The sequence below is a fragment of the Zonotrichia albicollis genome, chromosome 6 (assembly GCF_047830755.1).
Source record: "Zonotrichia albicollis isolate bZonAlb1 chromosome 6, bZonAlb1.hap1, whole genome shotgun sequence".
Classification (NCBI taxonomy): domain Eukaryota; kingdom Metazoa; phylum Chordata; class Aves; order Passeriformes; family Passerellidae; genus Zonotrichia; species Zonotrichia albicollis.
Genome location: NC_133824.1, coordinates 39,313,405 through 39,328,721, shown reverse-complemented (window position 1 = coordinate 39,328,721; position 15,317 = coordinate 39,313,405). Strand labels below are relative to the sequence as shown.

Sequence of the window (15,317 nt, the reverse complement as noted above, 5' to 3'; positions counted from 1 at the left end):
CCTGATTGTTCTGCTGGAACCTGTGAAATTTAAAACACATTGGCTCTTGCACTTTGTAATGGATGATTTGTGACTGAATGGAACTTTAAAAGAAAGACAAGTAATATTTTTTTTCAGTTTGGCTGAGTTATATTGAAATTTATTTATCTCATATGGTACTTACTATGAAATGGCATGTGGCTACCATGAACTTAAGTGGAGTAACATGATTAGATGCAGCATGGTATGAGAAAGAAACATTTCTCTTAGCCAATTTTTAGCCTTTCCTTCAGAAGGCAAATAAGCAGTAGAGCTCTAGATTTTTCACTACTAGTTACTGTTACCTGCAGTAGCTGAAGAAAGGTAGACACTAATCTTAAGAATTAATTTGGATATTACTTAGTTTATTTTGATCCAAGGGTTCCATTGTTAATGCTTCATAACATCATTTTAGGGCTTCTGCTACAAGAACAATGTATCTGTGTTGTAGGTTTGGAATAGATCCAATAGATAATTACTTCAGCAGCAAGAGCATAGACAAACCTGGAAGCACCATTTCATTGGGCCATGACATACTTACACACTGCATATCCAGAGTCTGGCAACTTTTTTGACATTCTGCTCCAGTTGTTCCTGCTGTGCTGTTTTTACAGTCAAAGTAGACCATGGGAGATTCACAGACTAGAGGAAGGAAAGAAGTGGCACAGGGCTTATTTCACACTGTAGCCATTTAAACCATTTATAAGTTCTTTGGAAATTCCCTGTTTCAGTTAGCAGAGATTGTTGTCCCTATTCAACCTGCTGATAAGATTCACTACAGAGTACTGGACTCTCCCCCCCCAAAAAACCCCACAAAATATATCAGAACAAAAAGTCTTTCTGTAAAAAGAGTTTTATAAGTTTTATGTTTTATGAGTTTTCTGAGTTTTATGAGTAATCTAGTTCACTCCTGCCTTTTATGACAACTGTAGTACTATGACTAAGTGAGAAATGCTTCTATTAAAAATCCATTAAGAAGAATCAATTCTATGAACTATTCTGTGCAAGACCTGGTAAAGAGAAAAAAGTAAGTGGAAGATTGTTTTTACCTGAAGTTGGATTTGGTGCTCCAATGCAATTCAGTCTTCCCTGGACACAAGTGCTGTGAGAGAGGGAAAAACAATGTATTTTATTATCTCCTCTCAAACCAAATATTGAGATTGAGAGCTACTTATCCCTTGTCAAGTTTCAGAACTTTCAAAGGAATTCTGAAAACCTGTTTTGCAGTCTTGGGAAAGAATTTCTCTCAATACCACTACACATGCTGCTTTCATATGATATCCATTGCGGCTTAGCAGGAAAATTCATAGGTTGTGATGCATATTTGTCATTGCTCGTTACTTACATTCTCATAAGATCTCCTCTTGTTGCTGTTGTTGTAATTTTATACTTGAAAGATTATGGAATTTAATAAAAAATGCACCGAAGTACAATTGCCCTATCAATCTAGAAATATTACAGAATCCTAGAAACCTTTAGGATGGAAAAGACCCTTGAGATCCTCAAGTCCAACCATTAACCCAGCACTGCCAAGTGCACCACCAAACCATGTCCCTAAGAGACAAATCTCCATGACTTTTAAATAATTGCAGGGATAGTGACTCAACCACTTCCCTGGGCAACGTGTTCCAGTGCTTGACAAGCATTTCAGTACAAAATTTTTCTTAACATCCAATCAAAACAACCCCCGGTGCAACTTGAGGCCATTTCCTTCCATCCTGTCACTTGGTACTTGGGGGAAGAGCCTGACTCACGCCTCACCACAACTCCTTTTAGGCAGTTTTAGAGAGTGTGAGTGTCTTTGCTGAGCCTCCTTTTCTCCAGGTTAAACAACCTCAGGTCCTTCAGCTGTTCTTCATAATACCTGTGCTCCAGACCAGCTCTGCTGTCCTTCTCTGAAATGGTCCAGCATCAAAATGCCTTTCTTATTGTGAGACTCAAAACTGAACACACAATTCGAGGTACAGCTCACCAGGACCAAATACAGGGGGACAATCACTTCCCTAATGTCAAAAGCTTTACAAAAGTCCAGGCAGACAATATCCACAGACTTTTCCTCATCCACTAAGTAGGTCACCTTGTCATATAAGAAGATCAAGTAGGTTAAGTAGCAGCTGCCTTTCCCAAACCCATGCTGGCTGGGCCTGATCCCCTGTTTGCCCTGTATGTGCCACTCAAGACAATCTGCTCTGTGTCCTTGCCTGGCACCAAGGTCAGGCTGACAGGGCTGCAGTTCACCAGATCCTGCTTCTGGCCCGCCCTGTAAATGGGCATCGCATTTGCTGACCTCCAGTCAACCAGGACCTCCAAGGTTAACCAAACTGCTGACAAATGATTGAAAGTGCCTCTGTGAACTTCCACCAGCTCCCTCAGTGCCCTTGGGTGGACCCCATCTGGCCCCATAGAGTTGTGTGTATTTAAATGGTGTAACAGGTCATTAACCATATCACTTTTCATTGTAGTGGCTCCATTCTGCCCTCTGTTCTCATCCTGCAACTCAGGGGAATATATATCATTTGTAAATTTGAAAATAAAGTTAAAAGAACTTGAAGAAATTGAAGAGAGAGCATTCTTTTGAAATTCAGGGTGAAACCATCTTACACATTCCAGACTTTAATGAGAAAATACACGTTATTTGAATATTTTAAAAAAGATTACTTACCATACACGCCCATTTTCATGGACCACTTCTCCAAATGGTATAGGAGATCCTTTGTAGTAGCAGGGGCACTCATTAGCAGGCACACATTTGCCACTCTCATCCATGTAGGTTCCATTTACACAGGTGCAGCCGTCAACTGGGACAAACTTAATATTGCATGTGACATCAGGCTCACTCAGAGAGCGGCAGGTGGGTTGGCAGGAAGAGATGGTATAGCTGTAACTCAGGGATTTGGGACATGTGGTGGTGTATTTTGCTTGAGAGAGGAAAATAAAATAGATTGTTAATTCCAGAGGGTTAATTCACATGTGAAAAATTAAAAATCATAGGCAGTAGAAATAACATGTAAACAATACACCTCTGTTTATGTTGCATATTTCATGTAAATGTATTTCTGAATAATTTCAGAGTTTGATCTGAAAAGCTATTGTATGTGTGGAGTAAATAATGCATGCAAAGAAGAAAAGATTTTTTCAAATGGAAGTTCAGAAGGAAACCTCCATTTGCTGCTGCCATTCAATGCCAAGATGCCTAAACCTCTTGAGGAATGAGACAAGAACCCAGCATGCAGCTTCAAAGACATGCATCTGCAAGTGTTCTGGTCAGTATTACTAGTTCTAATACAGCACATTATCTCTGCAACAACTTGTGATACTTGTAAAGCTGTAGTGAAACTCTAAGTTGCACAGAAACAGGTGGAGGCACTTCCATAAAAACAGTCCCTTTCATAATCAAACCACATCTCCCTTCTATTCATATTCACTCTTGCCAGCAATGGATTGATTCCAAGCGGACAGCAGAGAATTACTTCCAGGAGTGCACTTAACAAAATCCTTTCCTCATCACTTAGTGATTTGTCTAGAAATGAGTAGAAAATAATCTCTGATCAGCAATTTTTATTGATGTGTGTTCTTAGGAAATGAGGAGAGTACTTACTGCAGACATCAGTTCTCCATCCCTGCAGCTGGATTCCTTTTGCAGCACAAGCTCTCACATAGGCAGACAGAGCTGCACACAGACAGTCCTCGCTATTTTCACAGTTACATGTGTCAAACATGCAGTTCTAAAAATGGAGAGAAAAATAAGCACTGGTAAAATTGTCAGTCTTTAAAAAAACAGTGAACTTTATCTTTCAAATCTTTTTTCTTAATCTTTCTTCAGATATGCTCACTCATAGACAACAGTAACACAGCTTTATCACTTTCCAGTTTTTGTCTAAGGTTCCTGGCGGGGCAAAATGCAGGTAATGAAAATTGAGTCAATTACTGCAGTTATAATTAGGAAATAGTGGTCTTAAATTATGTTTCACATTTTGCAGCTTCTTGGTCCTCTGAACCTTTTTGGTGGATATGCTGCACAATAGCACCCAAAGCTCTATTCACAACGTGCAGTCCAGATATCCCATTTCACTGGTGTCAGCACCTGGGTGACTTCTAGTGAGAAGAGTGGTTTGCAACACGTTGCTAGCAAAGTGATGGTAATTAGGTAATGGGCTGTCTGTTCCAAACAGTTATTAATGAGATGCCAGGCTGATAAGGTAACAATTGACTGATATTCAAACAAGCATTTGACATGCCTTTAAATACACTATCAGGCTTATGTGTAAAACCATCCGGGAGTAAATAGCAGCCTTTTCATCAGCAAACAAGTCAGGATCTTGAAGCCAAGACTGACAACCGAAATAAAGTAGTGTTACAACACAAAGAGAAACACATGTTGAAAGAAGGAAGTTCTGCAGCACAGCAATGGGGATACAGGTATTGCCTAAGACATGTCTGGAACAGCCCCTATTTCTATTGTTTCTGAAGGGAAAAGTAATAGGGCAAAGTACCGTGTGGTAAACAGCAGGATTCACTGCATAGTGACAAGCAGCAAAAGGTCCTGTGCTGTCAGTGAGAAGTCCACACCAATGCTGAGCGTATTTTTCTGTGAAATGAAGAAACAATAGAAATGCACATTACTCTTTGTACTTCGTTAGTCATAAACCCATGCTTGCCCTGGCCTGTGCAGACAGTTCTGACATTCCATTAAATCTCTTCTTCTCCTATCTTTATTTTTTCTCTTTTCACTCAGCTTGTGGGTCATGGTTCCTAAAACCAAAGACGAGGACTTGCTGAAGGAGATTAATTAAAGGGTTTCCAGAGATGCTTCTGTAATCCACTTCTCTGACACCAAGCTGTCAGCTTGGACATCTATTCTATTTTCAGTGTCCTTGCAGTTTGCTTCACTTATGCTTCTGTCACTCTTTTTTTACATCCTTACTTATCTTCAGTGCATTCATTTTGAATACTTGTTTCTGATTTCAGATGTCGGTTTTTATAAAATATTTAAGTTTTTATTTTTTAATCTTTGCTTTCCAACAAATGTGTTTTCCTTAGAGATGAGCAACAAGAAAAAAACAAACCAGAAGTTTTAAGAAGCACTCACCATTATCAATGCTGAGTGCACAAGGATTCTCAAAACTCTGCTGGATATTAGGGCATGAAGCCTGAGTTTTCCATGTATTAGCAAATGCTGATGCTGTTCCTTCAATTATTCCACTTATGACTTTGAAGTCGTCAGTTTGGATGTTATTGAAATTTCCACAGAGACCTGTTGAAAAGCAGTGAAAAGTTTATACTGCTCTGGCTATGAAAAAAGACATTGATCAAGGAGTCCTTTACTTCATTCACTCACCACAAGTCTGGTTTTTGAAAGAAGCATCCAGACGCACAAACACTTGCATCACGGGTGTGAACTGCACTTCAACCTGGACGCCAAAGCTTGTGTCCATGATCATGAAGAATGAGGAAGGTCTGAACATGGTGACATTAGCTACACAAGAGAAACAAAACAGTCACTTTCTGAACAAGGCCAAATGCTGAAAACACAATGCTGCTCTTTTTAAATTTCTATTGCGTTTTTTTGCAAATTCAGAAGTGACATAAAGATCTGGAGGTCAGAGATATCACATGGAATCCTTAGCTATTGAAACAAAAATAAAATTTCTTTCTAAGCAAGTGTGAGCAGAGGGGTAGGAAAAAAAAACAAGTAAAATAGGTAAAGAGATGTCTTCTGCCTTCACTTTGGTGCAGTGAGAAGGAAGTAAATCTGAGAGTAATCATTTCAGAAGACTGTAAATTCTGTTTGCTAGAGTTTGAACTCTTGCCTGTGCTTGTCCAGCATGACACCAAACATCCCACTTTACTTCAAAAGCACTTGTGTAATTTACTGTAAGAGGAAAAATCTACCTGCTGAAATGGGCAGCTGGGTGTAGATGGAGTTCACAAACACACCGCCATCAGGTTTGACCTCCACGATCTGATAAGGAAGAGGAACAAAAGGCAACTCTGTGAATTATAGAATGGTTTGGCCTGGGAGGGACTATTAAAGGTCATCCAGTTCCAACCCCCCTGCTGTGGGACGCCTTCCACTAGGCCAGGTTGCTCAAAGCCCCGTCCAACCTGGTCTGGACACTTACAGGGATGGCACATCCACAGATTCTCTCAGCAACCAGTCCCAGTGTTTCACCACCCCCATGGTAAAGAATTTCTTCCCAATATCTAATCTAAACCTGCCCTCTTTCAGTCTGAAGCCATTCCTCCTTGTCATAGGACCTTCTGCCCTAGTAAAAGTTCCCCTCCAGCTTTCTTGTAGGCCCATTTTAGGGACAGAAAGGCTCTCATTTTAGGGACTAAAAGTCTCTCCAGAGCTTTCCCTTCTCCAGGCTGAACAACCCCAACTCTCTCAAATCTTTCCTGATAGGAAAGGCCCTCCTATGTGTTCATCTGTGGCCTCCTCTGGACCTGTTCCCACAAGTCCATGTTCTTCTCAGGAGCCCAGAGCTGGATGCAGCGCTCCAGGGGAGTCTTGCCAGAGCAAGGTAGAGGGAAAGAATCCCCTTCCTCACCCTGCTGGCCACACTGCTTTGGACGTAGCCCAGGCTGGCCTTCTAGCATGCCAACAATGTGTGAAAAATAACTACAGTCCAAAGAGAAATAATGAGGAGAACCCCAGTGATATTAATTAAACCAATATTCAATAAAAAGGTAGATCTTTGTGATTTTACCTCCCCCTAATTTCTACTTTGTACACTATACTAATTTTCCCGGCCAGAAAAGAATTACTTTTAAAGAGACTTTCTCGGCTTCTTGGGGGCACTATACTAATTTTCCCGGCCAGAAAAGAATTACTTTTAAAGAGACTTTCTCGGCTTCTTGGGGGATTACATCATGTTATTTTCTTTGAACACATCTTAGTGATTAATTACATCACTAACTTTTGTAATCACAATTACTAACCTTGAAGCTTATGGTCTTTTCCCATCTAATTGGCAGAGAAAATAGCTTTTTTCTGCTTTGTGAGTACAATATGTTTCTTAATGAAATTCCACAAAGCCAAATTTATGGCTGATCTGATTTTCATAACAAAATCCACTTTTTTTCACTTGATTAAAAATATCATCTACTCATCATACATACGCTGAAAATCTGACAAAGAAATGCAGCTGCCTGACTGATTAAGCCCTAGTTTCTTTTCTCCCCATATTTTTATTGTACTTATTTTGCATCCTTACAGTTTGTCCTTTATTCATGTTGAGGGTCACTGACTTCAGGCAGGTCTCAGTGTCAGTCAGGCCACACTTGCGTAGTTCTGCCAGGATGGTAAATTTTTCATCTGTACAGTCCTGAAAAAAAAAAAAGTCAAGTTATTTCACTGAAGAATAATTACAGGAAGTTTTCCCTATAAAATTTGCAAAAAAGCTTTCCCTATAAAATTTTCTCTCAATTCTGAAAAAGTATTTCTTTTTCTGGACAAGATATAAACTTAACAAATCCCAGAGCTGCTTTGGCTGAAGATTCAATTTTTCTCTGTTTGAATTATTAGGAACAAGAAATGTAGAATCTGGATTTTATTGATTATATTCATACAGATGTCAAGATGGAGATCCATATTCACATTTGGTAGTTTTATTCATGACAACTTCTTAAGTTTTATTAAATTCTATTGTAACTCTCATTTTTCTGTAGCTGGTATCAATCCTAGACAAAAATTTCTGATAAAATATGTTTTAGGTGAACAGTAACATACAACATTTAATTTCCATTTTCTGAATAGTGCAGATGGGGAAAAAGGAAAGAAAACAACAAACAGAAAAAGCCCCTAAAACATCAAAATATTTCACCTACACATGTCTGTAATTAAATATTTTAATTATAATAATTTCCAAATTTTCCATTTCTTTTGAGTTATTTTTAAATGTTTAAAAACATTTAAAAGCTAAGTGAAATGCATCAATTAACTTGAAGTTTTTCTGTATTTAAACTCAATGAAAATGAAAAAAAGGCTGTTTTATAATCTTTATTTTTAAGAACAGTTACTGTAGTTTTTAGAGTTGTACCATTTGGCCAAATACCACATAATAGAGTAACATGGCAAAAAATTATGCAACCCAATAAGAGAGCTGGATTAGTTGTACTGAAGGTTGCACACTAGGCAAATTCTTAAAAAGACAGTGCTCTTCAATTACTCTCACAGAACTGGAAATTTTCCAGTGAGCGCCACACACAATTGCATGACATCCTAATAATTATCTAATTATTATCAATGAAATGGCATCATAGCAAACATCTGGCTAAGTGGCAGGGAATTTAATGTCTGTGTGTCAGAGGTGCTAAGTTTCTTAAGTGTTGATAGAGACCATGTTTTCTTCCTACAAATCTATGAGGCTTTATGACCTGGAAGCATCCTCTGAGTCCCACCTTAGAGAGGACGTAGGTGCAGTCTCCGTGGTGATCATAGTGCTTCGTATCATAGGTGGAAATGTGGGAACCTCCCACTACGGAGCACGTTCCTGGGCAGGACTTGTCTTGGCAGCTCCACTGGCCCCCATTACAGGTACTGCAAGAATAAAGTGAAATCAGTAACAGTGGAATCCAGAACAGGAGGACATACAGTGCTGTTAGGTGCAGCTGCTTTGCTGTTGCTTTTCCCTTCAAGCTGTGGTTTGACACACGGGTTTAAGAGTTTCAAAAACACGGCGAACTTGTGATGAAACGTATTAAAATCAATTTCTCCGGTAACCATTCTCCTTGCTTATCTGATTGTTTTCTTCTTTAGACAGGTGAACTCTCCAAAACAGGTTTTGGATAAATAATTGTGTGGATTTTTTCAGGTAACATAAAGCACAATGTCAAGTTAAAATATCTCCTGGGTGGTTTGGGGTTTTTTTGTAATACAAATGTATTATAAATAAGAAAAGGTAACTCCACATCTGCTCCTGATGCAGACTATGTCTATTTTCAAAGCTGATGTGGTAGAGCACAGGTACAGGATTAATAATTGAGACATTGAGCTTGTATTGTGTCATCCCTTGCTTTCTCCAGAGAAAATAAATATTTGCAAATACATTAATGACTGCAGCTTCATTCCCCTGGAGAATTCCAAATGTTTGAACAAAATAAACAAAGGGGAAGCATTTTAATTGACTGGTGAGAAATCCAAACATTGTAAATCCTTGCTTTGATCACCATGAGATAGAGTGCAAAGCTAGTTGTGGCTGTTGCTAAATAAAACAAATAATGTTCTTTAGGGGTGCTTTGGAAATGTAGCAGTCAGTTAAATACACATATCAATTACCAATTATGCAATTGCATATAATAAACTATTAAACCCATTAAATATATGAGTGGAAACAGTGAGTTAGAAAAGAAACAAAGGTTACCAGGTCTGGCATGGTTCTGAAAAAGAAGCTCCTGTAGCATAGGTTTTGCCATTGTAAATACAGGAGCACTCCTGCTGGGGAATGCAGCCAGAATTGTTGATGTCATCAAATACAGTCCCTAGATTAAAAAGAAAAAAAGACAAAACCTTGATCAATTAAAGTGGCATTTCCTACACACCATTTTATTTGTTACAAATCCTAAATATTTTCTTAGCAAGAGACCTGCAGTTGTAAGTGGACACACCAATGCTGAGGACAGCAGGACTGTCAGTTTGCTGAGGGAAGGATTCAACCTTTGTATTCCTAAATTCCACTTGCTCTGAAAGAGGGACTTTCAACCAACATAGGTGGCTGGTTGAAAGATTGGTCTTGATCTCTTTGCTGTTCTTTTATCCTGCTTTCTGCATATTGCACGTGTATTGGCAATTAATTCAGACATCTTTTCTCAGCTGACACATGACAAATGCTTGTCACTGGCAGCTGTGAAAAATACAACTATATGAGGCTTAAATCCCATGAAACCGACAGGTAAGCTCTTGTTCTTTGAGATCAGAGATGTGAGTGCTTAAGGACTTGCCTGAGGGGCAGAAACAGCCATCGATACAGTGTTCCTCACAAAACAGAGATCGTTCAGGATTCGTGCATGTGTCAGTACAGGGGGAGTTGCACTCCTGGTACTGCATGTTGTAAGGACACGTCTTGGCTGAAATTTAAAGGAAGAGAGTATTATTTTTTTTCAGTGAAAAGTATTTCTAGTTCTCTATACATTTATATCCATTTAAGTTTTAAAGCTAGATTAAAAAAAAAAAAAAAAAAACAACCAAAAAAAACCTAAAAGAAACCACACCAAACTGCAATTGACTATAGCTCTCAAAATTTGCAAGTTTAACCACCTAAATCCCTATTTTACAGTTGAAATGTGCATTCCATGACTCTGGTGCTGAACTGGCTCAATGACTGGATTTCTGTGGACAGCAAGGTAATAACCTCAGAAAGCCAGCAAGGTCTGTTTTTACTGAAGGCTCCCTTCCCTCTGAACACCTGTACTGCTAGTGAAATGTAAGACCTAAATTCCTAAAGCTTTAGTATATTTGCATTTTGAGATACCATCAGGAGGACAAATAGCACCTCATGGACTTTAATTTTGGAGCTGGTGACAGTATCAATAGCTACCTCATAATCAAGTATATGTTTAATCAATACAAATTCATCACTATCAAGCAAGAGGAGATAAATAGGTGATTAGTCAGACATTCACCTGTGAAGGTCCAATCAGTTAACTGAGAACAACGAATGCTAGAGCCATCATAAGGAAAAGAATCAGGAATACAAGCAAGCAAGTACGTATGCCTTGTTCTTCTTTCTTGTTTCTCCTTTATTTGCTTCCTTCACTGTACAGGTTCATTAAATTACACTTTGACTCTCATTAGAGTATCCATGTTAGTGTTTTGCTAGTATTTAATTCAGTTTGCTCTTTGGCTGAAGTCTTCATGCTGGAACTTATGCATCAGAATTTTCTAAAGGATTCAATCTCGAACAGGCTTTAACTCCTCCTGCATCCTCAGTGTTATTTGAGAGCCTGCTGTTGGTGAGTTACTGAGCATGAAGGAAGGCTGTCTCCAGGGATACTCACGGCACAGTTTTGAAGTTCTCCAGTCCAGGGGCTGCCCACCAGCATGAGCACACTGCCTGGAGTACTCGGCAATGGTGTCACAGATGCATGAGCTGTTTTTAGATTCTTCAGAGCTGCACAAGTCATCTTGGCAAGCCTTAATGTAGTCTTTAATATCAACTAGGTCATTACAGTCGGCAAATGCAGAGCTGGTCAGCGTTTTCTCGCATATGTCATCCTTTGGAGGAAAAAATAGACAAGTCTCAGTAAATAGAAAGAAGTTGGGGGGATGGTATTGTTATTTTTTGTAATTATTATGTAACATAGTCTTATAGCTATCTTTAAGTTGTTGTTGCCTGAGGACTTTTCCTATTGACCCATATAAAGTTGTAGAAGGGAACAGATAAATTTGAAAGAAAAATAAAAGGATAGTCAAAAGATCCTTACAAGATCATCAGAGCAGTTATATGTTGGGACAGAAGTGGCATCTTCACAGTGTTCTGTTGGCCCATCCATTTTCTGCAGATTCCCAAACTGCAAGGCTGTCATCTTAATATCTGTAGAAAAGAAGTTTAACAATGCAGATCAGAGGTTTTTGTTCAAAGCAACTGCCTGTTATATTTATTTTTTTCTCTCAAGGACTGGGGTCAAGGCTGGCCAAGACAGTTAGCTCCCTTAAGCCTTTAAATGTGATCATCACCCCTTCCAAAGGAAGCACTACATCACTACCTCAATTTACTTTGTACAGCACCCTGGAAAAAGGAAATATTGGAAAACAATTATCAGCCTATTGCATCTAGATGCACACTAAGGTTTTTCCCAGAAAAATAACAAACCCTTTTCAGATTATATTGAGCCTATTCAGGGCAGAGGAAAAAAAAAGATCTAAACGGGAATTTGGACAATGGAGATTGTTGTAAGACAAGGTTTAAGAAAATGCTCAAGCTGGGAATAGTGAAAAAGATAAGATCTTACAAAGATTATGCAAATCAACAGGGAAATGTGGATATACTGACTGTGAGACAAAAATGAAACTAGAAATGTACTGTCTAGAAAATATAATTGCCTTTTGTTTTACTGAATATATTTCTATATTTAATTATCTTATAAGTGCAAATCTGCTCATTTTTATGGAGTTACCTGATTACTTTTACCAGCATGGTTTACAGCCGTGGCAAGCAAGAGACATGTAATCAGTTGTTAGCACCAGTACTATATTTACACTCAGAGCATTAACTTACATAATCTGATCTCTCTACTACATATTTTTAAATAGAGATCGAATCATATCTTATGGGTAAACCATTTGACAGGATGGGAAAGAGGAATGCTGATGATGCCAGATTGTTGGAGACTACATAAACCTGTTTTATTTTTTAATTTAAAACACTTACTGTTTGAAATAAACTCATTGTATATGGGAAAGCCATTGAAGTCACCACAAAGTCCACAAGTCTGATTGGCATATTTCTCATTCAATTCCAGCTAAAATGATGAATAATAAGTTGATAGAAGTTAGTATAAATATTCTAAAGTATATTCAAAACCAGAGAAAACAGTTGTACCTGCTGCCTCTTAGTATTTCTTGTCAGATCTGTGGAATTTTTAAAACATGAAGGGTGGAATAAAGAATCAACTCAGATTTGATTGCAGAGTCCAAGCTATTGATACTATTGACACAGACTTCAATCTGTAGACTGTACTATCTATACTATTCTTAGCACTTTTTACTGATTCTTCAGGAAGAAAAGCAAATCCACAGAAAAAAAAATGAAGGCATAGGAAAGTGAAATTCAGCTAAAAATGTATCTTTGAAGGGGTAATTAGGCCCTATAATAATACCAATAGCTAATCATACAATGAAAGTGATTTTTTATCCTGTTTTAAGCAGATGCCTACCATCCACTACGTATAAATCCATGTAATTTTCCTTAGGGCTACCTGGATACAAGCCTATCTTTACTAAGAAAGAATTGCTCAACAGTGGGAGATAAGAGGGCAGTAGCAACCCCCTAAACAGGTAGAGCCAGGCCTAATCAAAGATTAGCTCTGTTCTCTGAAGGGGTAAACAGGTCCAGGAGCAGTTCTTACCAGAATGCTGTCCTTTTCATTCCACAATAACACAACACCAATTTTGCTGCCAACTTTCACATAAATGCTGCTCTTCTCTATCGTAATACCAGATTGACTATATGGCAGTTGAACTCTGGGAAAAGGCAGAAAGAATGCTGGTTAGCTTCTGATCCAAATATTTGATAAGAAGGGAAAGTCTTGTGGTATCTGTCATCTGTAGGAATATTTTTGAGAAAGAAAATCAATTACAAAATGAGATGGTCCAGCGTTATCAAATATGGATTTAAATTTGGATCCAGCTTCTCAGAACATTTCATCCAAATTTTATTTTTGAGGCAGTCCTCAAGGGGAGGATTTATTTTCCATGACAGGAATTAATAGCATTTTATTCATTATTTATTTAGGTAAAATTGTCAGATCTATTAAAGAACACAATTCCCCCCCCCCCCCCCCCCCCTCCAGGCACACCAAAGTACTTGGCAAGATTGGGGAAAAAAAGCCTGTGGATACCTAAGAAGTGTTGCGAGTGAATTTACCTGTTGCCATCGACCATGACAGCATCTTTTGTTAGCTCGGCAACGACACCTTCGAGTTTCATGGTGATGCGGTTGATTGTCGGAGTGTTTGCCACCACTTCACGCCTAATCTGGATGTTGAAATCCTCATAGGGAGCGTTGCAGTGGGAGGCAAAAACGTAATTACAGAGCCCAGGGAAGGTGAATATGTCCCCGTCGAAGGTCTTGAAGTGGAAGTTGCCCCACGTGCTGCACACACGGCCATTGTGAGCAGGATTAGCAGCTGTGAATTAAGACTGGCTGTTAAAAATGACTTAAAAATCCCCAGCCTCCACATGGGGAAATCAACTTGTCCAAAGCTTTTCTCACGGAATGTTTTCTGCCTGTCTAGCTCCATTTATTGTTTTCTATCTAACCACTATAGAGCTGTGTATTTATTCATCATTCATATCTATTACTCATATACCCTGCAAATGGTTACAGTTATGCTCAGCTAGAGCTTAATTAGTCACCTTCACTTCAGCTAAGAAAACAGTTTATTTCTAATCACCATGTTTCTCCTCTGAATTACCCATGGTTTCCTTTATCAGTGCCTTTCCCCATTTATATCAAAGTCTTCTGTCTATACCCCCTAAAACTGAACACTTACTGAATACACTTAGTTTCCTTTACTTACGTGTTATTGCTACATTTGTCAGCAGTGATGGGAAGATGTTGAAGCTAGATGAAATTCCGAAAGAAGCTAGAAAAGAAATAAGAAAGAAATCAAAAACTAGCATAACAATACCTAAATTTGCATGTAGGATAGACCCAGGAAGGACTAGGGAGTTAATATGCCGGACCCAAGGAAACAATGCTAAGCCTGTTTTATTTTACACAGGTTAAAAGTAGATAGTAAAATTTGAGCTCAGGATACTTAAGTCATAAGAAATTACCTTCAGCTGTGATGATCTGCATTTTTTACTTGGTAACTTTGACCCTTTTGCGAAACTATGCTTCATTAGAATATTGGAATTCTTCAGAGACATGGAACAATACAAAAGTCTAAGCTGTACTAAATTAGCTTCTTACTGCTACAAAAGCATTGTTTCCTTCTCATTACACCTCCTCTTTCTGAGGGAAGAAAAACTTTAATTATCACCTTTTCTCTGTATTATATTTTTCTGTTAAGGTGATGAAAATTCTTCAAAATGACCACACATTGGTTGTACAGGACAGACACAAATCATTACATGGTAAAAGTCAGGGAGGATGGGTTGCCCTCTTGGTTACCCGACATTGGCCACTGATTTCACAGCAGGCCAAAGTGGTCTCACTTCCTTTTTTTAAAAGGAACCAAACATCACTTTGGTGTTATATGTACATGTTCATGCAGATATGCACACAGCCTCTGCAAACACATCTATTTTCTTAGTTAACTATGATTATACAAATATAACCATACTGTATAATGTCTGTGTACTTAGTAACTGGTGTCTAGTAAATATATTGCTCTTCTTAGAGAGAGATACGCATTACTTTTCATCTGGAACCACTGGCAATATGCTAAGGAGGGTTTTTATTTAAGGCATTTTTATTATTCAGTATGGATGTAGCAAATAAATACAAATATACAGCATAAATAAATGTACCATTCTGTTTCTGTAGAAGACCCCCAGAGAACTGACTTCCTATTTGGATTCCAATCTGACCTCCTGTGAAAAAAAATGTGAAAAGCATATTAAGAATAATATC

The 15,317-nt window shown here is 38.4% G+C and overlaps 1 protein-coding gene across 1 annotated transcript in view; it reads right to left on the bottom strand.

Annotated features, from left to right (window-relative positions):
• Positions 1 to 14,862, bottom strand: part of LOC102063918 (uncharacterized) — a 38,440-nt gene extending 23,578 nt beyond the window's left edge. The window contains exons 1-19 of the mRNA XM_026798399.2: positions 14,856 to 14,862; positions 14,260 to 14,325; positions 13,605 to 13,866; positions 13,087 to 13,201; positions 12,390 to 12,480; positions 11,443 to 11,552; positions 11,017 to 11,233; positions 9,961 to 10,086; positions 9,384 to 9,501; positions 8,422 to 8,560; positions 7,236 to 7,346; positions 5,911 to 5,980; positions 5,357 to 5,494; positions 5,108 to 5,272; positions 4,512 to 4,606; positions 3,617 to 3,743; positions 2,681 to 2,936; positions 1,068 to 1,120; positions 560 to 660 (exon numbers count right to left, since the gene is read on the bottom strand). Coding sequence (XP_026654200.2) covers positions 560 to 660; positions 1,068 to 1,120; positions 2,681 to 2,936; positions 3,617 to 3,743; positions 4,512 to 4,606; positions 5,108 to 5,272; positions 5,357 to 5,494; positions 5,911 to 5,980; positions 7,236 to 7,346; positions 8,422 to 8,560; positions 9,384 to 9,501; positions 9,961 to 10,086; positions 11,017 to 11,233; positions 11,443 to 11,552; positions 12,390 to 12,480; positions 13,087 to 13,201; positions 13,605 to 13,866; positions 14,260 to 14,325; positions 14,856 to 14,862 — 2,367 coding nt within the window. The remainder of the gene's footprint in view (positions 1 to 559; positions 661 to 1,067; positions 1,121 to 2,680; positions 2,937 to 3,616; positions 3,744 to 4,511; positions 4,607 to 5,107; positions 5,273 to 5,356; positions 5,495 to 5,910; positions 5,981 to 7,235; positions 7,347 to 8,421; positions 8,561 to 9,383; positions 9,502 to 9,960; positions 10,087 to 11,016; positions 11,234 to 11,442; positions 11,553 to 12,389; positions 12,481 to 13,086; positions 13,202 to 13,604; positions 13,867 to 14,259; positions 14,326 to 14,855) is intronic.
• Positions 14,863 to 15,317: the final 455 nt, after the last annotated feature.